Source organism: Brassica napus, chromosome C9 (assembly GCF_020379485.1).
Source record: "Brassica napus cultivar Da-Ae chromosome C9, Da-Ae, whole genome shotgun sequence".
NCBI lineage: Eukaryota > Viridiplantae > Streptophyta > Magnoliopsida > Brassicales > Brassicaceae > Brassica > Brassica napus.
In genome coordinates this window covers 40,220,700-40,245,636 of record NC_063452.1, presented here as the reverse complement: position 1 = coordinate 40,245,636, position 24,937 = coordinate 40,220,700, and the positions used below count along the sequence as shown (strand labels likewise).

Genomic DNA, 24,937 nt, shown 5'->3' with positions numbered 1-24,937 from the left:
TTTGCATTTGACCAAAATAAAAAAGTAGACTTTATATGCAGTCTGCATATGAAGTCTACAATTTAATAAATTTTTGATTGCTTTTTAAACTTTTTGGTCAAACACAAAACTAACCTATTCAACGAAGTCAAAGTTTTGGTCAAATGCAGAACTGACCTTTTATAGACTTTGTTGGCAGTCTACATTTTGTAGACTTCCGTTGAAGTCTATTTTGAAAAGTCAAAAGTTCAGTCAAATGAAAAACTAACCTCTTTTAGGTAAACGTCCTAGTAAGTCTACCGAAAGTTTTATTTTTGTTGTCAAAGGTAAAGACGGAGACTACTGGGGAAGTCTGCGTTAGAAAAAAAATTTGTTTAGTCAATTGCAAAACTAACCCGTGCGTTGACAAATAGACTGCATCGTAAGTCTCCACGGAGGCGTAGACTTACAAAACAGTCTACCGTCGCGACACAGATCTGAAAAAGAATGAAAACCATGTAAATAGTTACCTTTTTCCTGTGTAAAACTCGTTTCCAACCTTTTCAACCGTCCAAACTCCAAATATGAGCAAAAAGAAACATCTTTGACTATTCACTAATGAAGAAACTCGAAAATATGAAGTTTGTGATTATGAAAATGAAAGTTATGAGAGTTTTTTAGATGGAAATGTAGAGGAGATAAGAGGAAATGAAGTTTTTTGGGTTAGAATGAGAAAAAAGTGGTTGAAAATTGAATTCTTGAGCTTTAGAACTCAAAAATGGTGGTTCAAGGTGGTTGGAAAAATTGATGAAGATGGCATTTTTGTAAATAAGAAGAAATGATTAGGGTGTATTTGGTTTTTTGTTAATTTCGAAATTAATAAAAAATTAAATAAAAATGGCAATTTTGCGAATAATTCAAAAACATAGGGATAGTATGAAAATTTTATTGATGAATAGTAATGACAAAAAAAAGAGGTTGGTTTTGGGTTTGACATATATATATAATTTTTTTTTAAAATTAGATGTTTTAGATATATTTTTATATACTTTATACTAAACATATTTTATTTCCTTTGATATATATATATTAAAAATCGTTTTATTAAATTAAATACTTTAAATATAAAAATTGATATAGGTATATTTATATTAAATATATTGCCTTCTTATATTAATTTCCTTTTTGAGTTACATAAAATGAAAAATTTGTTTTATTAAATTACATTTTCTAAATATAATTTTTTTTTTTTTTTTTTTTTAGGTAACCGCGGGTTTCCGGCGACCGTGGTCAACCGACTATTCCCGCGAGGCCCACGGCACTCCACGTATTCTTGGGATTTAACCCTAGCCCGGGTGGCCAACGCGAATCGAACCTGCGGGGAACGTATTGGTTCTGGGCCTCAACTACCTCTAGGCCAACCGCGTTGGTTAATATAAAAATGCTAATATATATATTTATATTATAGATATTTCCTTTTTGATAATAAAGTGAATTAAAACAAATATTGATAATAAATTGAATTCATTAATGTCATCATTATAATTTTATAAGAATAAACATGTGGGCGACACATAGAAAACTGAATTTCTTAAATAATATAACATATATATACAATACGTTCTTGCAATACGCCGTTGACGAGCTTGACCTGAGATGTAGTTAGTGGAGGGTTGGAGAACTTGAACGGAGATGCAGCGGCGGACAGTTAGGGTGAACCAGTTGAGGAGGGTCAATAGCTTATCAACTGTATCTGGAAGGAATCGAAGAGATCTAACTCCGTGTGTGCTGATGATGATGTTAGAATTGTGAAAGTATGAAAAGAATATAAGAGAATGGTTGAGTTTGGAAGAGATTGTGTGAAGAACAACAGAGAGGAGCACATGATTTTGATGAGAGAGAGAGAGAGAGAGAGAAATCAAGTGCACATAGAAATATTATATATATATATATATATATTAAAAATCGTTTTTATTGAATTAAACACTTTAAATATAAAAATTGATATAGGTATATTTATATTAAATATATTGCCTTCTTATATTAATTTCCTTTTTGAGTTACATAAAATGAAATTTTTTTATTAATTACATTTTCTAAATATAAAAATGCTAATATATGTATTTATATTATAGATATTGTCTTTTTGATAATAAAGTGATTTAAAAACTAATATTGATAATAAATTGAATTCATTAATGTCATCATTGTAATTTTTTAAGAATAAACGTGTGGGCCACACATAGAAAATTGAATTTCTCAAATTAAATAACATATATACACAATAGATTCTTGCAATTCAATGTTGAGGAGCTTTACCTGAATTGCAAGAATGTATTTATATGATAAAAACTACAATTTATATTTAAATCATTAAAACATCATGCTTAACAAATCATATTAGATTCTTAGGTCCCCTAGCTCCCTGTAAATTTGATTCCTAAGTACTACAACTCGACTTCTTATTTGAGAGAGTATAAATCACTTCTTAAGGTAATTTGAGTGGTATCAATAAGCTATCGACCCTCCTCAACTGGTTCACCCCAACTGTCCGCCGCTGCATCTCCGTTCAAGTTCAATTGATTGGTTGAGGTTTTGGTGCTTAAAAGGAAATAGCTAGACTTAGGGTTTTTATTCAGGAAATTTGGGATTATAATCCTACAGATGCCTAATGAGTTGCATGCATGATAATGTAAATCTCAACTACTTAGTCAACAAGTCAATCAGCTCTCGCATGTTTTGACTTGTCTATTAACTAGATCTAATGATCTCAACTATCGTATGTTGATCAATTAGAAAGTGTCGATCGATGATCCTATAGGGATATCGATCGATACACCTTTCGCTCCGTCGATCGATTATGCAATAATGATATCGATCGACGCGCTTCTAGTTAAGCTTTATACGCGGGTTGAATGGTAGCTTACTAAGCTCACTAGATCAGCTCTCGCCTTACTCATAGCAAGAAACTTAGCTCAATTAGAATGTTTTCAGGATGAAAATGAAGCTCTCGCTTTTATCTATCAATCCTAGGGCAAGTTCTAGGTAGCTAATCTAGAAACAAGCATTAATGAACAATCCTAATGACAATTACCACAACTTAGCAATCTATATTTGGGGCTAATCCCTCCTAACCTATTTAAACCCTAAAATCTAACAATGGAACTACTCAGACATGGCCAAACAATTCATAACATCAATTAGGTAAGAAAACTTCATTAGAATAGTAAATAGATATTAATGGAGTTCCAATCACAAATTATAACTTTGGATCTTCCCTCCAATCTATCAAAATCCTAGAAAAACTTGCTGTGAAAATAATAAAACAATAAAGCACATCTTTGCCTCTAACATGGTGGCAAAGCTTATATAATTAGATTAAAACTCGTGAGGGGTAATCTTGTAAATTGGTGAAGACTTGGGCTTCAAGTTGGCTGTGACCAAACGGGCTTTCTGCGCGCTTCGCTATCGATCGATGTCAAGACATGAACATCGATCGATTATTCCTCTTCAATATCGACCGATGGTCGAGCTCGATGGTCATCTCGGGTGCTTGCTCCAAATATCTCCAAAATGGTCCAAAATCATCACTTATCTCCAAATCACTTCTGATCCTATAAATATGCTAAATAGACTCTATAATATAATAATTAATAGAAACACTTATAAACCATGGATGAAAATGGGTCAGATCCTGCGCACTTAGAACGCTCAATCCGCAAAGAAAAATGCACCGCATCGATCGACAACAACACCCGTTAGTCGACCGACACTCGCCTTCCACCGTCGATCGAGACTACTTTTCTGTCGACCGCCCATACCCGCCCGACATTGATCGACATTTCACCGCGGACATCGATCGATACTGAGCCGTGAGACATGGTTGCGACTATAGTTCTAATTCAGGACGCGACTGGAAACCTGCATGACCAGAAAGGTCATTTGCGTAATGCAGGTTAGAAGATAGATGATCAAGGGGCTGTAATCCATGATACTGATGCTGATATTGCAGCTGCTCAAGCTGTAGACGAGGCTGCTAGACCGAGGACATTAGCTGATTACAATATGCAAGATCAGAACTACGAGAACAGATCTGCCATCCGTCCTCCAGCCATTCAGAGACAAGACTTTGAGTTGAAACCTTAGTATTTCACACTCGTGGGTCATACACCCTACTGTGGGTTATCACACGAGTATCCTATGGACCATTTACAAAGGTTCGAGGATCTTTTTTTTTCTATTAAAACCAATGGAGTCCCTGAGGACTACCTCTTTTGCAAGCTCTTCAAGTACTCACTTGCTGGAGAAGTTTCGCACTGGCTTAAGCAGTTACAGCCAGGATCTCTCACATCCTGGGCCGACATCAAGAACACATTCTTGTATCACTTCTTTGATGAGACACATGCTAAAGACTTGAGGAGCAAGATTGCTACATTCACACAGGAGCCTACAGAGTCATTCAGAAGCTCCTCGATCTGATTCAAGTCATATAAGAGAGACTGTCCAGCTGACATATCAGATGGCTCTAGACTCAGCTTGTGATGGAAACTTCAACACTAGGAATCCAGAAGACGCTGTGATACATATTGAGAACTTAGCATCCAGCAACATCACCAAGAACACTGATTTCGAGAGGAAAAATTGGCCACTACCCTAGGAAAGGAGCAGATGGACGATGTCAAGGCTAAGCTGGATAGTGTTCACAAGCTTCTCAAGAAGCAAGTCAACTTTGCAAAGGATGTAGAAGCTGTAGATGTTGGCAGTGACATGGATGGAGAGGAGGTTGTGAACTTCGTTAGAGGTTCAGGCTTTCAAAATCAGAGGTCTGGAAATCAGTGTAGATACAAAAACTCTTTTGGCAATGGACAGAAGAGTGGACACAATCAGAGTTCACAGTACCAGAAACCCTTCAGCAGCAAGTACAACAGCAGCAACAAAGCTTATGGAAATTCTTTCTACCATAATCAACCATCACATACTCGAGAGAGCAAGATAGAGTCCATGCTTGATCAAGTTCTTGAGGGTAAGTAGAAGTTGATGGTGAACTTCAATGGAAAGATAGATGCTGTCTACACAAAGCTGAACTCAAAGTTTTAGTCTTTAACCAACCATGTGAGAAAGTTGGAGACACAAGCGGTTCAGACAGGAGAGACTATTAAGAGGCAGGAGGCCTTCATCAAGGGCAAAGGTGATGAATCACTGAAACACCACGTGAATGCCATCATAGATGATGATTTCTTGCAAGTGGTAAAAGAGGAGAAGCATCAGGAAGGTGACTTCCAAGTCGAAAGCTCCATGAGTTTCAGCGGTTCACACTGTTGTCGACCGACACCAAGAGATGAATATCGGCCGATGGACAGACGAGTATCGATCGACAGATGAAGATGCATCATGCGCAACAGTAAGGATTCTAACTCACGAGGAGTTCGCAGCTAAACATCCTCAACCACTCAAACCCTTACGCATCAAGAATTCAAACATCAATCAACATCATGAGCCAGCTACCGATCGACATACAGACTCTGCCAACGATCGACAATACCGCATCCAGCATCGATCGACGACCACCTATGGCCTACAGAGTGCAGCTACCAAAGATAGATGTAACACGCCTGAATGCTATCCGAAACTCATCTCAACCTTCAGAAAACATTGCAGATAACTTCAGTCAACATTCTGATGATGCACCAGAGTCTATGCAAGTTGATCAAACTTCTAAGAGGAGAACCCTGAGGAGAAGGAAGGAAAAGATTCCCAGACATCTAAAGAGGGGAGTTAATGAGAAGGAGATGGATAGCTTCACCAAAAGAGTTCTCAGGATACCGTTGGACAAGCCGTTTGAGGAGGCTTACTTTGCACACATGTTGTGGATGTTCTTCAGAGAGACCAAGGAAACTGAACAGAACATACATAGGATCTTCAATCATATCAGAAAGAAGATGAAGCAGATGATTACACTAAAGAAGAAGAGTGATCTTGGGAAATTTGCAGTGCCATGTTTAGTGAAGGTCACTGAGTTTTCATGTGCGCTGTGTGATTCAGGTTCATCAGTCAGCATACTACCCAAGGTAATGGCAGACCATCTGGGTCTGAAGATAGAGCCTTCGGAGGATTCATTCACTTTTGTGGATTATTCTACGAGGAACTCATGAGGAATCATCAGAGACCTTGAGGTGCAGATTGGTAATGCACTAGTTTCATTTGACTTCCATGTCCTGGACAACAAGCTGAACAAGAATCATTTTCTACTACTTGTGAGAGCTTTCATGGCTATTGTAGGAGCAGTTTGCAATATGCAGACTAATCAGTTGTGCCTAACACTGATAAATTCTGATGTCTACTATGATCCAGTCAGAATTGTTAAGCCTCAGACGTCCAACACTGGAGTTAATACATGATTCATAACAACATGCTACTGTGATTTTAAGGATGAATACGAGACAAAATATTCATGATCGATCGATAGCCAGACTCAACCATCGATCGACAGGGCCGTTCATCCAACCATCGATAATCATTCCAGAGAATCGATCGACAGCAGTCCTGCGAATGAGACTTTCGCCTTGCCAGAACACTGCTATCCGAGCTTTGCAATTAACACTCATCCTAAGACATCGATTGATTACCATCACTATGACACAATCAACAGACATGTCGACTATCCTATTGGCAGTTGGGCATACGATAGCCATCATGAGAGCTTTGCAGTAGACACTGCATTACCTGAGATGCAATATGATGAATATGACAAGGACTACCATAGAGAGAAGATTATTGAGTACCATGGTATTTCCATGGATGATAGAGGACTTCTCCATACATTGTTTGCAGATGAGAAGGCAACATCGATTGACAACATCATGAAGCCATCGATCGACGCGCATAACACACTAGATTTAGAGTTACATGTCAAAGATAATACTGATTATGGTTATCTAATTCCGGATGAATTTGGTATTTTCAGGGATCCATAAGGCCATGCACGAGCCATGGATGGGCGCATTCTCAACATATCCAAGGATGACATAGCTGAAATCATTGCCATGAATGGGTCCAAAACTTCATGGACACGCAAAACAGAGCTGAGGATCCACCATCGATCGACGACGGAGCTGCACCATCGATCAACGATAAGTTCGATGTCAGATGAGGAACGCTTCATCAGAATAGGAAATGGAAACCTCACTGGGAGTACGCAGAGGTACCCATACCGACCATGCCAGAAGAAGCCTGTTACAGCAAAGCAGAGATTGATGAGATGGTAGCAGAGATCTACAGAGCTATTCGGACTTCAGATGATTATCATTCAAAGAAGTTCGATGACGTCTACTATCCTTTCGACAACAGTAAAAGCAGGTTTACCACACGCACAGATGGGATGAAGCAAAACATAGCCATGATTCAGAAACAACATGCAGTCGGGGCAGGAATATCGAAATCGATCGCCGATCACACTCATCCATCGATAGACGCCCGCTCCCGAACATCGATCGATGCTCAACTTGCATCATTCGAAGATAGGCTTTAATCATTCACCTACAGGCTTGATGGTGTTTACTACCCGCCCCGTGACGATATAGATTCATTGACCAAACACATGAACGCGTTGCAGCAGGAGATGGACACAATTCAGAGACAGCTAGATTTTCAAGCAGAACCGTTACCATTGATCGACAGACGGACACGCCCATCGATCGACAGCGAGCGTACATCACTACGAGGGAAGCTGGTAACCGAGAAGGTCTTACAAGATAACCTTGATGAGATAACTTTCTCTCAGGACTTGTTGTAGGAAGATGTTTACCAGGAGTTGAAAGACATCTCAGAATCGACACATGCCATAATTGGAATGAAACAGCACAGCATTGGAAATCTTCAACATACGATGAATACAAGTGAGGTCGCTAGGGAAAGACTAAAGAATCAGTGGACCAGAGGAGATGAGGCCATAAGAAGCTTCATGGGCACTTGGTTTCAGATGAGCAAAGATGAAGTGGACACTTGCATACAACCAAGTGGTCACTTTGATCATTACTAGCAAAAAACAACCTCCAAATTCAAGCTAAATGACTATATCAAAGCGCTGAGTGGGAGGCAACCCACTATTAGGTATTTTCTTTAAGTTCTTAGTGTTAACAGTTATTTATTTTCGTTTTTAATTTTCTTGCAGGTCATAAAAACAATAGAAAAACCAGAAAAAAGCAAAAAGAGACCCAAGGAGCCGTTTACTTGCCATCGACCGATGAGATCCAGTCGACATCGTTCGACAGCACAACACGAAAAACGATCGATAGACACTTCCGGTGTCGATCGACATCGACATCAGCGATCAGGTATATCGTTTTCCTTGTTACATATTGTACTTATGATTTATGTTTTCACCAAAATCCGACTACATATACATTGGGGACATTGTGATTTAAGTCTGAGATGAGGTTTACTGATATTAATTTACCTATGAGTTTTATAAAAGATTTCAAAAAATTTGTATTGAGTCAAGAAGGAGACAATGAACTTTTACAATTTTTCTTACTTCTCTAACCACTCTTTAGCATCATTCCTAGATTTATTGACTGCAGATTGTACTATAGATGCTAAAATGGATCATCCTTCCAGTTATTCACACTTGCTGAGAATGTTTGAAAGAACCAAGCTGACCTCCGACCTAATTGAGCTCAACTTGCTTATCTTGGGGCTTGGTTTACATTGGATCGGAATCCTCCTGGAAGTCTGGAAGGTATTAGACTTAGTGTCCATGGTTTTCCTTCCACCTCTCCTCGGCATCCATTTATATTTACAAAAGATTGAGATGATTTCTTGCGGTGTAGAGAGGTAGGAGTATCTCCTGCGACCCCATTATTCTACTATAATATAATGATCACACATTGTTTGGAAGCGAGGGGTAGATACATTATCGATGACCCCACTATTCGCCTACAACTTTGCCCAGTAGAAAAAAAAAATCGAATTCAGAGAACAGAGAAGAGAGAAGGGGAACCAAAAAAGGGTTACATGTAGGTCTAGATACTTGTTTAAGTTGATTCCATGTGTTCAGTGATCGATACTCCCAAGGTAAAGCCTACACCTTTATTATTTATATGAAAGAGATGAGGTCAGTAGAGGGGTTAGTCAGACATGATTAGTTAAGTTGCTGGATGAATGATATTGATTGCTAAACTAGGATATTGCATAGAAAGTGCTTCTAATTTGAGATTGATTTGATTCCATTTGCAATATTGCTGAGGTGATGATAGTAAATTCTTCATTTGTGTGAGTCTCTGCTGCTTTTAAACCGCTTCCAAAAAGACTGCTCGTTGTTTTGCTTGAGGGACAAGCAAAAGAGTAAGTCTGGGGTGTTGATATACCATGGATTTTATCCAATTTTAGTCATGGTATATAGGTGTTTTTAAATACATTATAGTTGTTTTGGAGTCTTTTTAGTATGTTTTCATGTATTGGAGTGATTTGGAGAAAATTGGTGATTTTGGTGCATTTAGGAGATAAAATGATAAAGACTTGTAGCTGACCATCGACCAGCCTAGCGATCGATGATCGAGGATGATAATCGATCGAGACACACCCTGTGTTGTCGATCGACGGTGAAACGCGCAAAGTTCAGATTGGTTCAAGCCGACTTTAAGCCCAAGTCCCACAAGAATTACCATATTACCCCTGGCGAGTTTTAACCTAATATTTATGTGCTCTGCCATTGTTCTAGGCAACACACGCTTTCATACTTTTCACAGCAAAATACTTAGAGTCTTAGGTTTGGAGAGAAGATCCAAGAACTCTTTCAGAGATTTATGATTGGAACTCCAAGTTTTCTTACTCTATTTTATTTATGCAGTTTTCATATCTTTTTGTGATGAATTGCTTAGCTATGTATGAGTAGTTCTCCTTGTTAGATTTAGGGTTCAGATATTCATGAGGGATTAGCACAAAATATAGAATTTCTAAGTATTAGGATATCCATCAATTAAACTGTTCTTAATGCTTGTGTTCTAGAGTAGCTAACTAGGACCTTGCCTATAAGATATTAGGGCGCAAGCGAAAACTTGGTTCTCTGTCTGAATTAGTTTAGATTGTGCTAGGATTGCTAGACACAAGCAGAATTTGGTTTAGTTAAACCTAGTGAACACGTCAAACTCGTATGTTAAAGCTCCCTAGAAGGTACGTCGATCGACAACTCGTGCGTTAAAGCTCCTTCTCCTTTGGTAAACTGATACCAAATGTTTAACTCTTGATACATAATTATCCTCAGGTTATTGGCACAGTCTGATGCTTGTGACAGATCCATGAATTCAACTCAATTATTCCAATCATAAAACATTTTTCCTTCCATGAACTTTGCATCTCTTGATACAACCACTCTTCTTGTTTCAGGGTTGTAACATTTGTGTCCTTTCTGTGTATAGGAGTACCCAATGAACATACACTTCATGCTTTTTGCTACTAGTTTGTTCCCTTGCTCTCATGGTATCAACATAAAGAAAACGCATCCAAACACTCTGAGGTGGTGGAACGGAAAGTTTGCTTTGGTTCATCACTTTATAAGGAGATATATTCTTCAGCACCTTGGTAGGAATTCGGTTGATCAGATAGCAAGTTGTAACCACAACATCACTCCCGATCCGTTTAAGAACATTGGTATGAGATTGATACACTAAAAATGAATCCTTGCTACTGTCAAGTTAACAGTGGTAATCGTAATATTTGAGATTCAATCCAGAGGACCAGTTTACTCTTTACTCTTATGAGTTTAATATTAAGCTGGAAAATAAGTGGGGTTTTAAAATCAATGGTGACGCAAGTAAATAGAATACCTAGAGATTCAAACTCTATATAAATGAAAGCCGGCTTAGGGTTGTTCATCGGGTGTCAATGCGGAACCAAACAACTATTCAAGTGCAATGAGGTGCAGTCTAGAACTCAGATCACTCGGCTAGAACAATCCACTATCACGGACTTGTTCCCTTTGCTGATCGGTCTTGATACCTAAGCTCTCACTTGGAACAAGACGCGATAGCAAGCCTTGGAGATCAGGTCCGATTAGTTCACTTAACACCCTAATATCTACTCTCGCTGATTAGGGATACGAAGCTCATTCAATATATATCAATTTATCTCCTAAGCGGTTAGCTAGGTGATTAAACTAGAGATCGACTTTAAGTGATCAATTCAATGCAAGCACTAAGAACAATATGAATGAAGAAAAGTTAAAATCACTTATTTGCGTTTAGCTCATGCGATTGACACCCTAAACCCTAAGCAAGTTTAGCCGACTACTCAATTATAAAGCAAGATGACACAGACATGATTTCTGAATAATAATGCATATAAAATAAAGTAGAAAGACAAGGGTTCAGGATGATCTTCTCGTGAAAATTGTTGGGGTCGAAAACGGTTGCGACGAAGTTAACGTCCAAATCCCCGCAAAAAACAAGCATGTCTTTTCGCAACAAATCCTGCTCGGTCAAGAGAACGTCACAACTTATGTTCCCGAGATAAAGCTTCATTCGAATTCTATTTAGATCAAGCATAAGCCATCGGAAACATGCCCAGACCGGTTATGGATACGGCGAAGTTAACGATCAAAACGTCCGAAGAAGAAAACGAAAAACCTTGTTCGACACGACATTAGTCCATGCATTCTCGTCTACCCTTCGATGCTATCTCCCCAAGACCGTAGGGAACCCATTTCACGTTCCCCGCCATTTTAAGTTATCGATCAAACTTTACCGTAAAAACCGCGGAAAGTTCGTTCTTTATCGAACGAAGCCGTAATAAACGCTTCGAGTCAGAAGACGGCCCAAAGGGACCTAAGACATGACTCGAGGCCCAACTTATGATTTCTTAACCAACAGCCCTAAGCCGCATGACGGTTTACGCTTGGTTCGCAAGGAAAGATAAAAGTCAAGTTTCCGCGGATAAATACGAAATTTTGAAGATAATTACGAAGATCGGAAAAAATGGAATATCTCCTTTTTTATGCTATGGCGGCTTAAGGGCAAATAAGGAAAATCGTAAACCGACCTAGGAGCCAGTATATAAGGAGTCCTAGGCGAGAGGCATGGGGGGATTTTTCTCAGAGCAAACTTAGTACTTAGAGCAATTAGGCATATTTCCGTTTTTGTTATTCGAGCTGTGACTCAACTAGGTTATTGCCGTCTTAGGGTTTTAGAACTAGGAATCTTGCCGACAGCTCTCGTAGCCCAGACTCCTACCTTGTTGTAACGCTCAAACACGAATTCGGAATAAGATCTACTTTGCTCTCTTTTCGATTTCTTATACTTTATTATTGATATTCTTGTGTTCTGATTGCTTGGCGTGTGGTATTAGCAGATATCCGGGACCTCTGGGAAATTAGGGTTTTCCTGGTTTCCCTATTTAAACGGAAATCGACAGTACGAATTTCGGTTCCCACAAAAATGAGAGATGAAGCCTTCTCCCTTACAAGTTGCTAAATCCAAAATAGTTCTAGGTCACCTGTAAAACTCGCGTAAGGAATTAGAAATGATAGCATAGGCTTTTTATATGAAGGCGCCGACAGCTAAGAAATGAGAGAAAATCTAGGGAAAACCCCTGAAATCTTGGAGGTTTCCTTAATAGTCAGGAACAGTCAGTCGCTTGCTCTTTTTGGGAACAACCTTCGGATTGATCCGACTGGCTGTTCTGCGTTAGATATTCCAAAATGACTTCTTCCTTCATGGCACTCTCTTCTTTACTCTTTCACCTGCTCCAAACCTGGAATGATATCAAATAAGCACGAATTAGGACTGAGAATTAACTCAAAGAACACATATAATGGTATTAAAAACACCATATATCAATTCCCCCACACTTAGATCCTTGTTTGTCCTCGAACAAGGCCAAGCCTCAAGAATAGGGAGAAAGGTTTGAAAGAGTGGAAACTCGCTTGACCTCAGTAACCATACTCTTACCACACATCTCTGAACCATACAAGCTGTAGACTCAGACCACACACCCTTACCAGAACACCCACGATCGCTGTTCAAAAATCAGCTCCATACTCTGTATCTCATACCTGAAAAAGGGTACACTATCGAGACAAAACTCCTTAAATTCAATTAAGAACAGCGTGAGCTTCTCATCACAGACACTATTCAGGGTAGACGGGCTAGGTAAGGAACAGGCTATTTCATGGTGGAGCTAAGAGTGTTTAGGGGATACCAAATTTAAGTGGATGCAGGATATCGCGCAAAATAGTAGGAGAGAACGGATCCATTGATGTCCACAGCCCTTACTCGTTTCTGCTTCACGGGTGCAGTTGTTCTCTCCTTCGGATCAACCGTGGGACTGTTCTTCAGTTCTTGACTTCCTTTGCCTACTCCTCAAAAATTGGTACCAACTCCTTGCTCATCCTTCCCAGTGGCGTGTTTATATATATATATATATATATATATATATATATTTTTACATACATGGTGATGGGGTTGCGAGGGAGAGGCAACATAAAGAATACTTTGCAGCCACTGGTGGTCTATTCTTTTGTTTCTCACTGGTCGCCATTGTTCCTCTGGTTAGAACATGCACTCATAGACTGTTCTCTTGCTAGAGCATGGTCTCATCGACTGTTCTCTTCATGCTTGATCTCTCTTCTCTGAGTGTATGGCATTAACGAGTAAGAGGCTGCGTCGATCCTTTCCTCTCCGACCTTTTTGCACATATCTGCACATATGACACTGGAAAAAAAAAGTGTGCATGAGGGTAAAAATAAAGACTTAGGCGCAAGGTGGGAACTAGCTAAAGATGAGCTAGCCACTCAGGATCAGCAAGATTGGTAAAAGGAGTAAGAAGTCCTGAGTGTAAGTCTCGTTTCCCTGATCTAGTGCCCATAACAAGAAGAATTTAAGTCAAGATTATGTTCAAGTTAGGTGGAGTTGAGTCTACCCAGTGTAACCTGATCGGTTGAGAGCTTATGGAGAATCAAATGAGATAAGTCAGGGGTGTTCCAGGTCCAAGTGTGGGTCTTTCATCACTGCTAAGGTCACTAGATAAGAAAGTTAGAGCACGAGGTGGTTAAAAGATTATCACAAGACAAGGTCCTAATTCCCACAAGAGTTTTAGCTGACTAGATCCTAAACTGACTCAATAAAACATCCAAATGACATAGGGACTGACTCAGAAATAAAGACATAGAGTATCAGCACAAAACAAGTGTTTCCCCCAGACTTAATTTACACCATCCCTGGTGTGAAACCAAATCGAGGTCAGCAAAATAACAACATAAAGCACAAAAATAAAGAGTTCAGATGGATAGAACAATGGATAGAGAATAGTCCTTGCGGACTCAGTCGGACTCGCCGCTCTCGGCCGGATCAAACGAACGTCTGTTGCGCGAGCGATGAACCTCCTCAGTTGAAGTGCATGTTCCCATAGGCGCCTTTCCTGGACGGTGCGATCGTGGAGACTGCTCTGCTGGTGGCTGTCACTGGTTACTTCCGCCAATGCAGCCGCCGGTAACGATATGGAGGATCCTCCGCATGAGACTGTTGTTCTTCCGCTGTGAGTCAACCATCCAGCATCGGTAAGCCTGATCATCTGTCACATCCGCCAGCTCTCCGAGGCCGTATGATGGGTCAGCTTCTGGGGTAATGTCCTCAACATCCTCCATATCCGCTTCTGGTGCAGCAGCACGAGGATCAGTGCATAGGAGCTCAGGTGGTGGGAGAAGCATATGTTTTCAAACACGCTGAGCCTGGTGATCTCGGGGTGAGGCAGCTTGGTGAACAGTTGGGTACCCTCCTTGTAGAAACCCATTAAAAAAAAAAAAAAGAGAATGGTCGAGTATCTTTTGGGTGGTCTAGTCGCGGACGATCAAATTGTTTTTGTCTGAACCATGAGTCAAGTATCCCACTAGACAATGGTTAGACAATGTGGTATATTTACTCAAAGGACGTTTGAAGCATGACACTTTTGGAAGCACAACAGGAAGACCGGAAATTGGGCGAAAACCCCTAATTTCGGTATTATGGAATTTTTCGAAGAAGCCGGAAACTCGGGAAATATTTTCCATCAATTCAGGATTCATTTGGAGCTTATTAAAAATAATCAGGTCATCAGAACGGGCGTCGAAAAATTTTGGGAGTGATCGCGGGACGAAAAAATCACTGGAAGGCTGATATCGGACAATTGACCGAGAAGCTCGAGGTGGCTAGATGTGTGTGTGTTCAGGACGTGGTGGCAAGCTCCTGTCAGTGTGTGTGTCAAGGGAAGCAGGAGGTGTTGCAATACATGCAACCTGTACATGCAAGTAGACATGTGGAGCACGAGGTGGAACGGCCAAGCACGAGGTGTTGCGATGCATGCAACCGAAGCATGCGGCCAGCCACGTGTGAGATGGTGTGTCGACCTGCATGCACTTCAGTCATCAGCTGGCCATCTGGACGTGAGTGTGTCATTCTGCATGAGACTGAGACATGCAGCCAGCCATGTGGAGCACGAGGTGTCGCCGCGCATGCGTCCAGAGCCATGCGAAGCGACACACGGGCTGCCACACGGCTTGTTCCTGATTGGTTGCTGTTTCCTATAAATATCCCACGACCCCCTCTCATTTGAACACATTCAGAACACTTGAAATTCAGTTCAAAACGTTAGAGGGAAAGCAAAGAAAGAAAGATCGAGTTTCGATAGTTTTCGAGCGATTTAGGCAGTTTTCGAGAACAGTTACTCTGCCGATTTTGAGTCAGCACCTGGAGAAGGTTCTGTCCAAGTGAAGAGAGATCAGTTCTAGTGGAGACCAGTTCAAGACCAGTCTGGACGTGGGTCTACTTGAGAAGGTCAAGAGAGGGTTCGGATCGCAGAAGTCGGGTTTGGGGTCAAGGCCACGGTCAACCAAAAACTGTGAGTTATAATCGATTGATTGCTGAGTTGTTTTCATGCAGGGTCTCGTTACTTGGAAGTTGGATCATGGCAGGAGGCCGGGTCTAACTGAGTAACGGTTTGAATAATTGAGGTTATGTTGATTGAGTTGATGGCATGCTTGTTATTGTTTGAGAACCGTAGTAGCATGCTAATGGTTAGGTTGATTGGTTAGTTAGCGAATGCGGAATGCTTAGATGATATCGCTAAGTTGTGGATAGTTAGGTATTCTGGAATATGATTGGTTGTGTTAATTTGCGATTAATACTAGGCACCTTGTGTTATTTTTACCGGGTTTAGTATTAATCATATATTGGCCGACAGCATTTGTGTAACCCACAATGCTAGGCATATTGGGGTGAGTTAGTGTTCCTTCAGACCTCGTACCCGGCGGGTTCAAGGAAACCCCTTATTCGCTGGATCGGGAAGACTCAGATAGACGGGGTCATGGCCTATGGCTGAGTGATTGCACGACGGTGTAATGTGGCAGTGACCCGAAGGAGTGTGGGCTGTCGCGCGGTGACCCGAAGGACTGTGGGCCGCGGTCGGTTGAAAGTTCCTTCTTCTGACCTTCGTGGTAGGAAGATAGGATATTGCCAATAGTGAAGGAGGAACATAACGTCACCAGGGCCCGAGTTTGTTATATATATTATATCGTGTTTCGGGTTATTGAACCCTGGTTTAAGTCGAGTTTGAGTTTGGTGATGAGCTTGTAATTAGCATAATGCTAGTTATCTTGCTATCGTTTACCGCTGCGTATTTCTGATATTGCTTATTGTTATTGAATTGTGTTGTTAGGTGAACTTCTCGCTTTAGATTGTTTGGGGTGGGATAGCGAGGGGTTGTATTTGTTAGTTGGGGATTGTAACTCGCTGAGTAATGCTAGATTACTCACTCCTCACTCGTTGTTGTTTCAGGTGACCAGTAGCGAGCTTGTAGAGGTCGCGGGAGGCTAGGCTGGCTGGTGTAGATTTGCATCTTTTTGCTTAAGACGCTTTCAGACTATAAGTATGTATTTTCGCTTTCTTGGCATGCCACTACTTGTGTAATATTTTGTATGTTGAAAACCAGATATTATATAAGATAAATAAAGCGATGTTTTGTGTAAATGCCTTGTTGTTTCTGATATTAGCTTGTCCAAGCTAACACAACGTCAGATTGGGGTACGAGTTGAGAAGCCTTAGGCTTTGGTCTGACGGGACGTGTTAGCGGGCGGACTGGCCTAGTTACGAATTGTACTTTTCGTGACCTTGGCCGGATCGGCCGTTAACCCGTCATGTAGTGCTCCCGATCCTTGGTAGACGGTCGGCCCGTCGGTCATGTTCTTATTTGATTGTTGGCCGGTGGTTTGACCTATGCCTAGAACGGGTTCAGGGGCGTTACAGAGGTGGTATCAGAGCATGGTTTCGTCCATGCGTGACACAAGTGCTTTTTAATGATTTTATCGAGTCAAATGAGTCGCAAAAAGATTATTAGGAAACCAGCCGCTTCCCGTAGTAGGAATATGACTTACCCTTTTGATTGTGTGCAGATGGCTAATCGCGGGACAGGTGATGATGGACGAGGTCGGATATGGGGAGAGGGTATGTATTGGACAGGCGGAGGAATGGGTTACAGATCTGATCAAGAGGATGGAAATGGCATTAGTGAGATGTTTGGACACGATAGGACCCCTCTGCAGAGAACAAGATCTTTTCCTGTGTACGGTAACAGGACTAGAGTGAGGGAAGACAGTTTGGCGAGTATTGGCCCAAATCGTAATTGGGACCAGAGACATCAACATGATCAATCCGTTCAATCACACTCAAGGCCAGATCAGAACCGTGCCACTGAAGGACCACAAGATCAAGGAGCGGAAAACACTCTGAAGCTTTTACATGACGTGATGACCGAGGCACTTGGTAACCAAGGCAGGCGTACTCAACCCCCTGAAGTTTCCAAGCTATTATCTACCATGAAGAACATTGGATCCTACAAGTTCAAAGGAGGATCCGATCCTATTGAAGCCGGCAAGTGGATTACTATGATGGGGAAGAACTTTGAGGCTATGGAGTGTCCGGAGGAGTATCAGAAGAAGATCGCGGTGTACTATTTGGAAGGCGACGCAACAGGATGGTGGGACAGTATATACAGGCAGCGTGGACACACCATCACATCATGGGAATCGTTCAAGGGAGAGTTTGAGAGGAAGTATTTTCCTCCAGAAGCAAAGCATCGGTTGGAGCGCCAATTCATGAACCTTGTTCAAGGAGATAGGCCAGTGAGGAGTTACGAATCTGAGTTCACAAGGTTGAGGCAGCATGTTTTTGATGGGCGTGAAGATGAAGCAACTATGATCCGTAACTTTATGTACGGATTGAAGCCGGAGCTTGGAAGTCGTTTAGCTGGAAGCAACTTTAGCAGCTTATCGGATCTGGTGGAAAAAGCTGTTAATGTTGAGACTGTGTTAGAGGCGGAAAGGAAGATTATACAACATTCTGGTGGACATACCAAGTTTAGCCAAGGAGAAAGACCGAATTTCAACAAGGGTCCAAGATCTAACAAAGGCAAAGGGCGAGGATTTGGAGGCCAAGCCAACAATCGTGGTAACACTGGAGTATGTTACACATGTGATCAGCCGGGACATATTTCGAGGTTTTGTCCCAAAAATCAGCGGAATAACCCATGGAGTAACCAGCAGGGTTATTCATCGCTGAGGATGGAAGATGTTACTTGTTTCTTCTGTGGAAGGAAGGGCCATTATGCATCGTCATGTCCAAACAAGCCAATCCCTGCGACCCCTCTCGCGATCCGAGCTCCTCCTAGCCGTCCAGCTATTGAGCCAGCACCAAAGAAACAAAACCTAGGAGGTAGAGTTTATGCCTTAGGGGTAGAAAACCCAGACAATGCAGGACCGTCAAGCGGTCCCATCACAGGTATTGGGTGCTTAACCTCCTCTGTTTATTGAATGGAATTTAGTTGTTGAAACCTAGTTAGTATGCTGGTTAAGTATAGATTGCTTGATCGCTAGGTTGCGCGTTTAGAAATTTTGGATTGATGATTGATGGTTGTGCGAATTTTGATTAGTTTTTGTGATTGAGATATTGTTGATTGGGTTACTGTGGCAGGAACCATACATGTTGCTGGTAAACCCACACATGTATTGTTCGACTCGGGGGCAACACATAGTTTTGTGACCCCTGAAGTAGCTGCCCGGTTTTGGGATTGTTTTGTGGTTGACAGGATAAACGTGGCCGTCTTGACCCCCGCAGACCGAACCCTTCAAGCAGATCAGTGTATCAAGAATGTTCCATTGGTCATTCAAGGCAAAGAGTTTGTGGCAGATTTGTTAGTCGTGCCTTTGGAAGGGTACGAAGTAATCCTTGGAATGGATTGGTTATCGAGCTACAGAGTTCAGATCGACTGTGGAAAGGGAAGGTTGTTGTTTGGCAGAGGTAAACGACCAGAGATGGTGTACTATGGAATCAGTCCTAGTATGACCGTGTCTTTGGTAGCAGCAATGAGAGTACAAGATTTGTTTCAAGATGGGGAAGTATATTTGGTGACCTTATCGGTTAGTGGAGGAGCCACTAATGATGAAGTTAAGGTCGAAGACATAGAAGTGGTCCAAGAGTTCGAGGATATCTTTGCACCACTAAAGGAATTACCTCCACCTCGGAGTAATCCCTTTACGATCAATTTGGAGCCTGAAGCAAAACCTATAGCTAAGGCACCATATCGGATGGCACCTACGGAGTTGGCTGAACTAAAGAAGCAATTGGAAGATCTATTGGAAAAGGGATTCATTCGGTCGAGCTCTTCACCTTGGGGAACTCCTGTGCTATTTATGAAGAAAAAGGACGGAAGCATGAGGTTGTGTATCGATTATCGTGGTATCAACAACATCACGATAAAAGATAAGTATCCTCTTCCGAGGATAGACGAGTTGTTAGACCAACTAAAGGGAGCTAGTTGGTTTTCGAAGATTGATTTGGCATCAGGGTATCACCAAATTCCTATTGCCAAGTCAGACATCATGAAGACGGCGTTTCGGACGAGGTATGGGCAGTACGAGTTTGTAGTTATGCCCTTTGGTCTCACGAACGCACCTGCGGCTTTCATGCGTTTGATGAATGAAGTGTTTCACGACTACCTCGACAAGTTCGTGATCATTTTCATTGATGACATCCTGGTGTACTCGAGAAGTAAGGAGGAGCACAAAGAGCATCTGAGACTGGTTATGGAGAGGTTACGGAATCAGAAGCTATTTGCCAAGTTCAGCAAGTGCTCGTTTTGGAAGAGAGAGATAGGATTTCTGGGTCACATAGTATCAGGAGAGGGCGTTGCTGCTGATCCAGAAAAGGTCCAAGCCATACGGGAATGGCCTCGACCTACCACTGTGACGGAAGTAAGGAGTTTTCTCGGACTTGCGGGCTATTATCGGAAGTTTGTTAAGGACTTTTCCTCCATTGCAAAGCCTTTAACTAAACTTACCGGTAAAGGAGTTCCTTTCTTATGGGTGGAAGAAACCGAGAAGGCTTTCAAGAAGTTGAAGGAAGCTCTCACGACCGCACCTGTCTTAGCTTTGCCCGAGCAAGTTAAACCTTACACGGTTTACATGGATGCTTCACGAGTTGGGTTAGGTTGTGTTCTTATGCAAGATGGGCGAGTCATCGCATATGCCTCACGACAACTACGGAAGCATGAGGATAACTACAGTACACATGACTTGGAGTTAGCGGCTGTAGTGTTCGCTTTGCGAATTTGGAGATCTTACTTGTATGGAGAAGAAGTAGAGGTATACACGGACCATCAAAGTCTTAAATACCTCTTCACTCAGCCAGATCTCAACCTTCGCCAGCGTAGGTGGATGGAGTTTGTGGCAGACTACGATATAAGGATTCGCTACCATCCTGGTAAAGTGAATGTTGTTGCGGACGCCTTAAGTCGAAGAAAGTTGGACGCAGATTTGGAGAAAGAAGTGGAGCTATTGAACCAAGAGTTGAAACAAGTGAAGTTGGTCGTTTTGGAAGGGCAAGCGAGCGAGCCATTGGGACTTCAAGCGGTGAATCAGGCCAGCTTGATTCAGAGAATTCGAGAAGAACAAATTAAGGATGGAAGCTACTGAAGATTGCTGAAGAACTCAAAGGACAAGCCGGGCCAAATAATGCTGGATACTACTTGGCGGAGGATGGAACCTTGCTAATTAATGGGAGGATCACGGTTCCTAAAGGACAAGGGCTGAGAGATGAGATACTAAGGATTGCACACCATTCTTTACTTAGTATCCATCCTGGAAGTTCGAAGATGTACCGAGACATAAGAAGATACTATCATTGGCCGGGCATGAAGAGATCAGTAGCGCAATGGGTTGCGCAGTGTGCAACTTGTCAACAAGTCAAGGTCGAACATCAAGTTCCAGGAGGATTATTGCAGAGTCTTCCGATACCTCAATGGAAATGGGACTCGATTTCCATGGATTTCATTACGGATTACCCACTGCTCCAGGTAGATCGAACAACTCGATATGGGTGATTGCGGATAGGTTAACCAAGGTTACACACTTGTTGCCTATGCGGGACACTGATAAAATTGAAGTATTGGCCGAGCTGTACATCGACCAAATCGTGAAGTTACATGGAGTACCCTCAGACATAGTCTCAGATCGCGATCCAAGATTCACGGCATCATTCTGGGAAGCACTGCAAGAAGCCTTGGGAACTAAACTATTCAGAAGTACGGTGTTCCATCCAGAAACAGATGGCCAAACGGAGAGAACCATTCGGACCATCGAGGACATGCTTCGGATGTGTATTCTCGATTGGGCAGGAACTTGGGAGAAGCATTTACCGTTGGTCGAGTTCTCATATAACAACAGTCATCATTCGAGCATAGGGATGTCACCTTATGAAGCGTTATACGGAAGGCCATGCAAAACGCCTAAGTGCTGGACGGAAGTGGGCGAAAGAAGAATGTTTGGGTCACCTATCGTTCAGGAGACCATGATTAAGCTAGAGACGATTCAGGCCAACATGAAGAAGGCTCAGGACCGTCAGAAGAAGTACGCAGACCAGTCAAGAAGAGAGGTAACTTTTGAGATAGGAGATTGGGTCTATTTGAAAGTTACTGCACAGAAAGGGAAGGACAGATTTGGCAAGGTCGGGAAACTTGCGGTCAGGTTCATTGGTCCGTACAAGATCATCGGGAAAGTTGGTGAGGTAGCTTACCGTTTGGATCTGCCAGAGGATATGCGTCTACATCCTGTATTTCATGTTTCCATGCGTCGGAAACATATAAGGGATCCAAGTACAGTTGAACCTGAGAGACTAGAGGAGTTGAGGACAAACCTTACGTATCCGGAAGGACCAATCAGATTGGGAGAACGGCGTATTCGGAAGCTGAAGAATCGTGAGATTGCTCAAGTACAAGTTTTCTGGGGAAGACAAAACAGGATTCATGTTACTTGGGAAGATGAAGAGCGATTTAAAATCGATCACCCTGAGTTTTTTCGAGAGGATGCTGTGATGGAAGAAGGAGGCCCCTCAGAACCTTAGAATTCGAGGACGAATTCTGTTAAGGGGGGGGGGAGAATGTAGAAAACCATTAAAAAAAAAAAAAAAAAAGAGAATGGTCGAGTATCTTTTGGGTGGTCGAGTCGCGGACGATCAATTGTTTTTGTCTGAACCATGAGTCAAGTATCCCACTAGACAATGGTTAGACAATGTGGTATATTTACTCAAAGGACGTTTGAAGCATGACACTTTTGGAAGCACAACAGGAAGACCGGAAATTGGGCGAAAAACCCTAATTTCGGTATTATGGAATTTTTCGAAGAAGCCGGAAACTCGGGAAATATTTTCCATCAAGTCAGGATTCATTTGGAGCTTATTAAAAATAATCAGATCATCAGAACGGGCGTCGAAAAATATTGGGAGTGATCACGGGATGAAAAATTCACTGGAAGGCCGATATCGGACAATTGACCGAGAAGCTCGAGGTGGCTAGATGTGTGTTCAGGAAGTGGTGGCAAGCTCCTGTCAGTGTGTGTGTCAAGGGAAGCAGGAGGTGTTGCAGTACATGCAACCTGTACATGCAAGTAGACATGTGGAGCACGAGGTGGAACGGCCAAGCACGAGGTGTTGCGATGCATGCAACCGAAGCATGCGGCCAGCCATGTGTGAGATGGTGTGTCGACCTGCATGCACTTCAGTCATGCAGCTGGCCATATGGACGTGAGTGTGTCATCCTGCTTGAGACTGAGACATGCAGCCAGCCATGTGGAGCACGAGGTGTCGCCGCGCATGCGTCCGGAGCCATGCGAAGCGACCACGGGCTGCCACACGGCTTGTTCCTGATTGGTTGCTGTTTCCTATAAATAGCCACGACCCCATCTCATTTGAACACATTCAGAACACTTGAAATTCAGTTCAAAACGTGAGAGAGAAAGCAAAGAAGAAAGATCGAGTTTCGATAGTTTTCGAGAGTTTCGATTTAGATTTAGGAAGTTTTCGAGAACAGTTACTCTGCCGATTTTGAGTCAGCACCTGGAGAAGGTTCTGTTCAAGTGAAGAGAGATCAGTTCTAGTGGAGACCAGTTCAAGACCAGTCTGGACGTGGGTCTACTTGAGAAGGTCGAGAAAGGGTTCGGATCGCAGAAGTCGGGTTTGGGGTCAAGGCCACGGTCAACCAAAAACTGTGTTATAATCGATTGATTGCTGAGTTGTTTTCATGCAGGGTCCCGTTACTTGGAAGTTGGATCATGGCAGGAGCCGGGTCTAACTGAGTAACGGTTTGAATAATTGAGGTGTTGATTGAGTTTTTGTTATTATGTTAGTGTTTCATGCTTGTGGTAGTTGTTATAGTTAGGTTGTTTGAATAGCGAAGGTGGATGTTAGGGATTCTGGATAGTGGGTAGTGTGGTTAGCTGGTTATGCTAAATGTGGTGTTGGTGGGTTGAGTGTTAATTGGCATATGGCGTGGATTGTCGTGGTGGTATTAATGGTGGGTTAGGGCGTTGGGGCTAAGGGTAACCACGGGGGTAAGGCAGGTAAGGTAAACGGGTTTCTGGTGTATTGTTTGAATAAGCCTTGGGTTGTTTGGGGTTATGTGTTGTGACTAGTTTGATTAGTTTGTAAAAGGTGGGGGTGGGTGAGGTGGGTAAAGTAAGGGGGGTTGTAGTGGCGGTGTAAGGTGCTGGTGGGAGGAATGTAGGTGTTAACGGTTAGTGAAGTTTGTTTGAATGTTAGAGTTTTAGTTTTTGCTGGTCGTGTTTGAGTTAGTATGTTGTTTGAGTGAAGGGGTGAGGCTAAGTAAGGGGGGTGGGTGGTAGTGGGGGTGTTAGGTTAGGTGAAACTTGTAAAGGGGGGTAGTGTAATTATGTGTGTTTTGGTAAAGGTAAAAGTGGTTGTGTTGGGGGGGTTGGGTAACCGTGGTGTTTTGAGAGTGTTATGTTTGTGTGATCGGTGGTTTTGTTTTGAAAATTGGTGTTTTATGGTGGTATGTAGAGGAGGTGGGGTATGTTTCGGTGGTGTAAGGTCGGGAGTAATTGGAGGTAGGTAAAGGGCGGGTGTGGGTTGTTGGTCAGGTGGATTTTTAAGAGGGCGTCGGTGGTAAGTATAGGTAGGTTGGTGTAAAAGGGTTGTAAAAGGTGCGTAAGGGTAGGTGGTAAGTAGGTAAAGAGTAGTAATGTAAAGTGTAGTAGGGGGTAAGTTTGTAAAATGTGGGTTTTGTGTAAAGAGTGTGTAAAAGTCTGGTGTGTGGTAAAAGTTTTCGGTGGTTGGTAATGTAAGGTGTAACGGGCGGGTAGGTGTGGTGGTTTTAAAAGTCCGGTGGTGTTTAGGTATGGATCTGTGTTTGTTGTTGGTGAGGGTCGGGGGTTTGGTCGTGGATTGTTTATTAGTGTTTTTTCGGTGGTAGGAGTTGGTTGTGAGTTCGGGGCGTGTATAGGGTAAATGTGTGCATTGTGTGGGTGTATTGGGTTATGGCCGAGTAAAAAGTATGGTAATGGTAAAGAAAGGTGTTGAGTAATACAGTATGTGTAAGTGTGTTTCGGGTAGGGGTTGTGGGGGTAAGGTAAAGTGGTAAAAACAAGGGGGTAAAATGTCGTGGAAGGAAGCGA

General features: G+C 42.2%; 1 protein-coding gene across 1 annotated transcript; it reads left to right on the top strand.

Annotated features, from left to right (window-relative positions):
• Nucleotides 1–17,344: 17,344 nt before the first annotated feature.
• On the top strand, nucleotides 17,345–20,947 carry LOC125592658. The gene is made up of 2 exons (XM_048767989.1): nucleotides 17,345–18,755; nucleotides 18,948–20,947. Exons 1-2 carry the CDS (start codon nucleotides 17,345–17,347, stop codon nucleotides 20,945–20,947), a joined length of 3,411 nt encoding a protein of 1,136 aa, XP_048623946.1.
• Nucleotides 20,948–24,937: the final 3,990 nt, after the last annotated feature.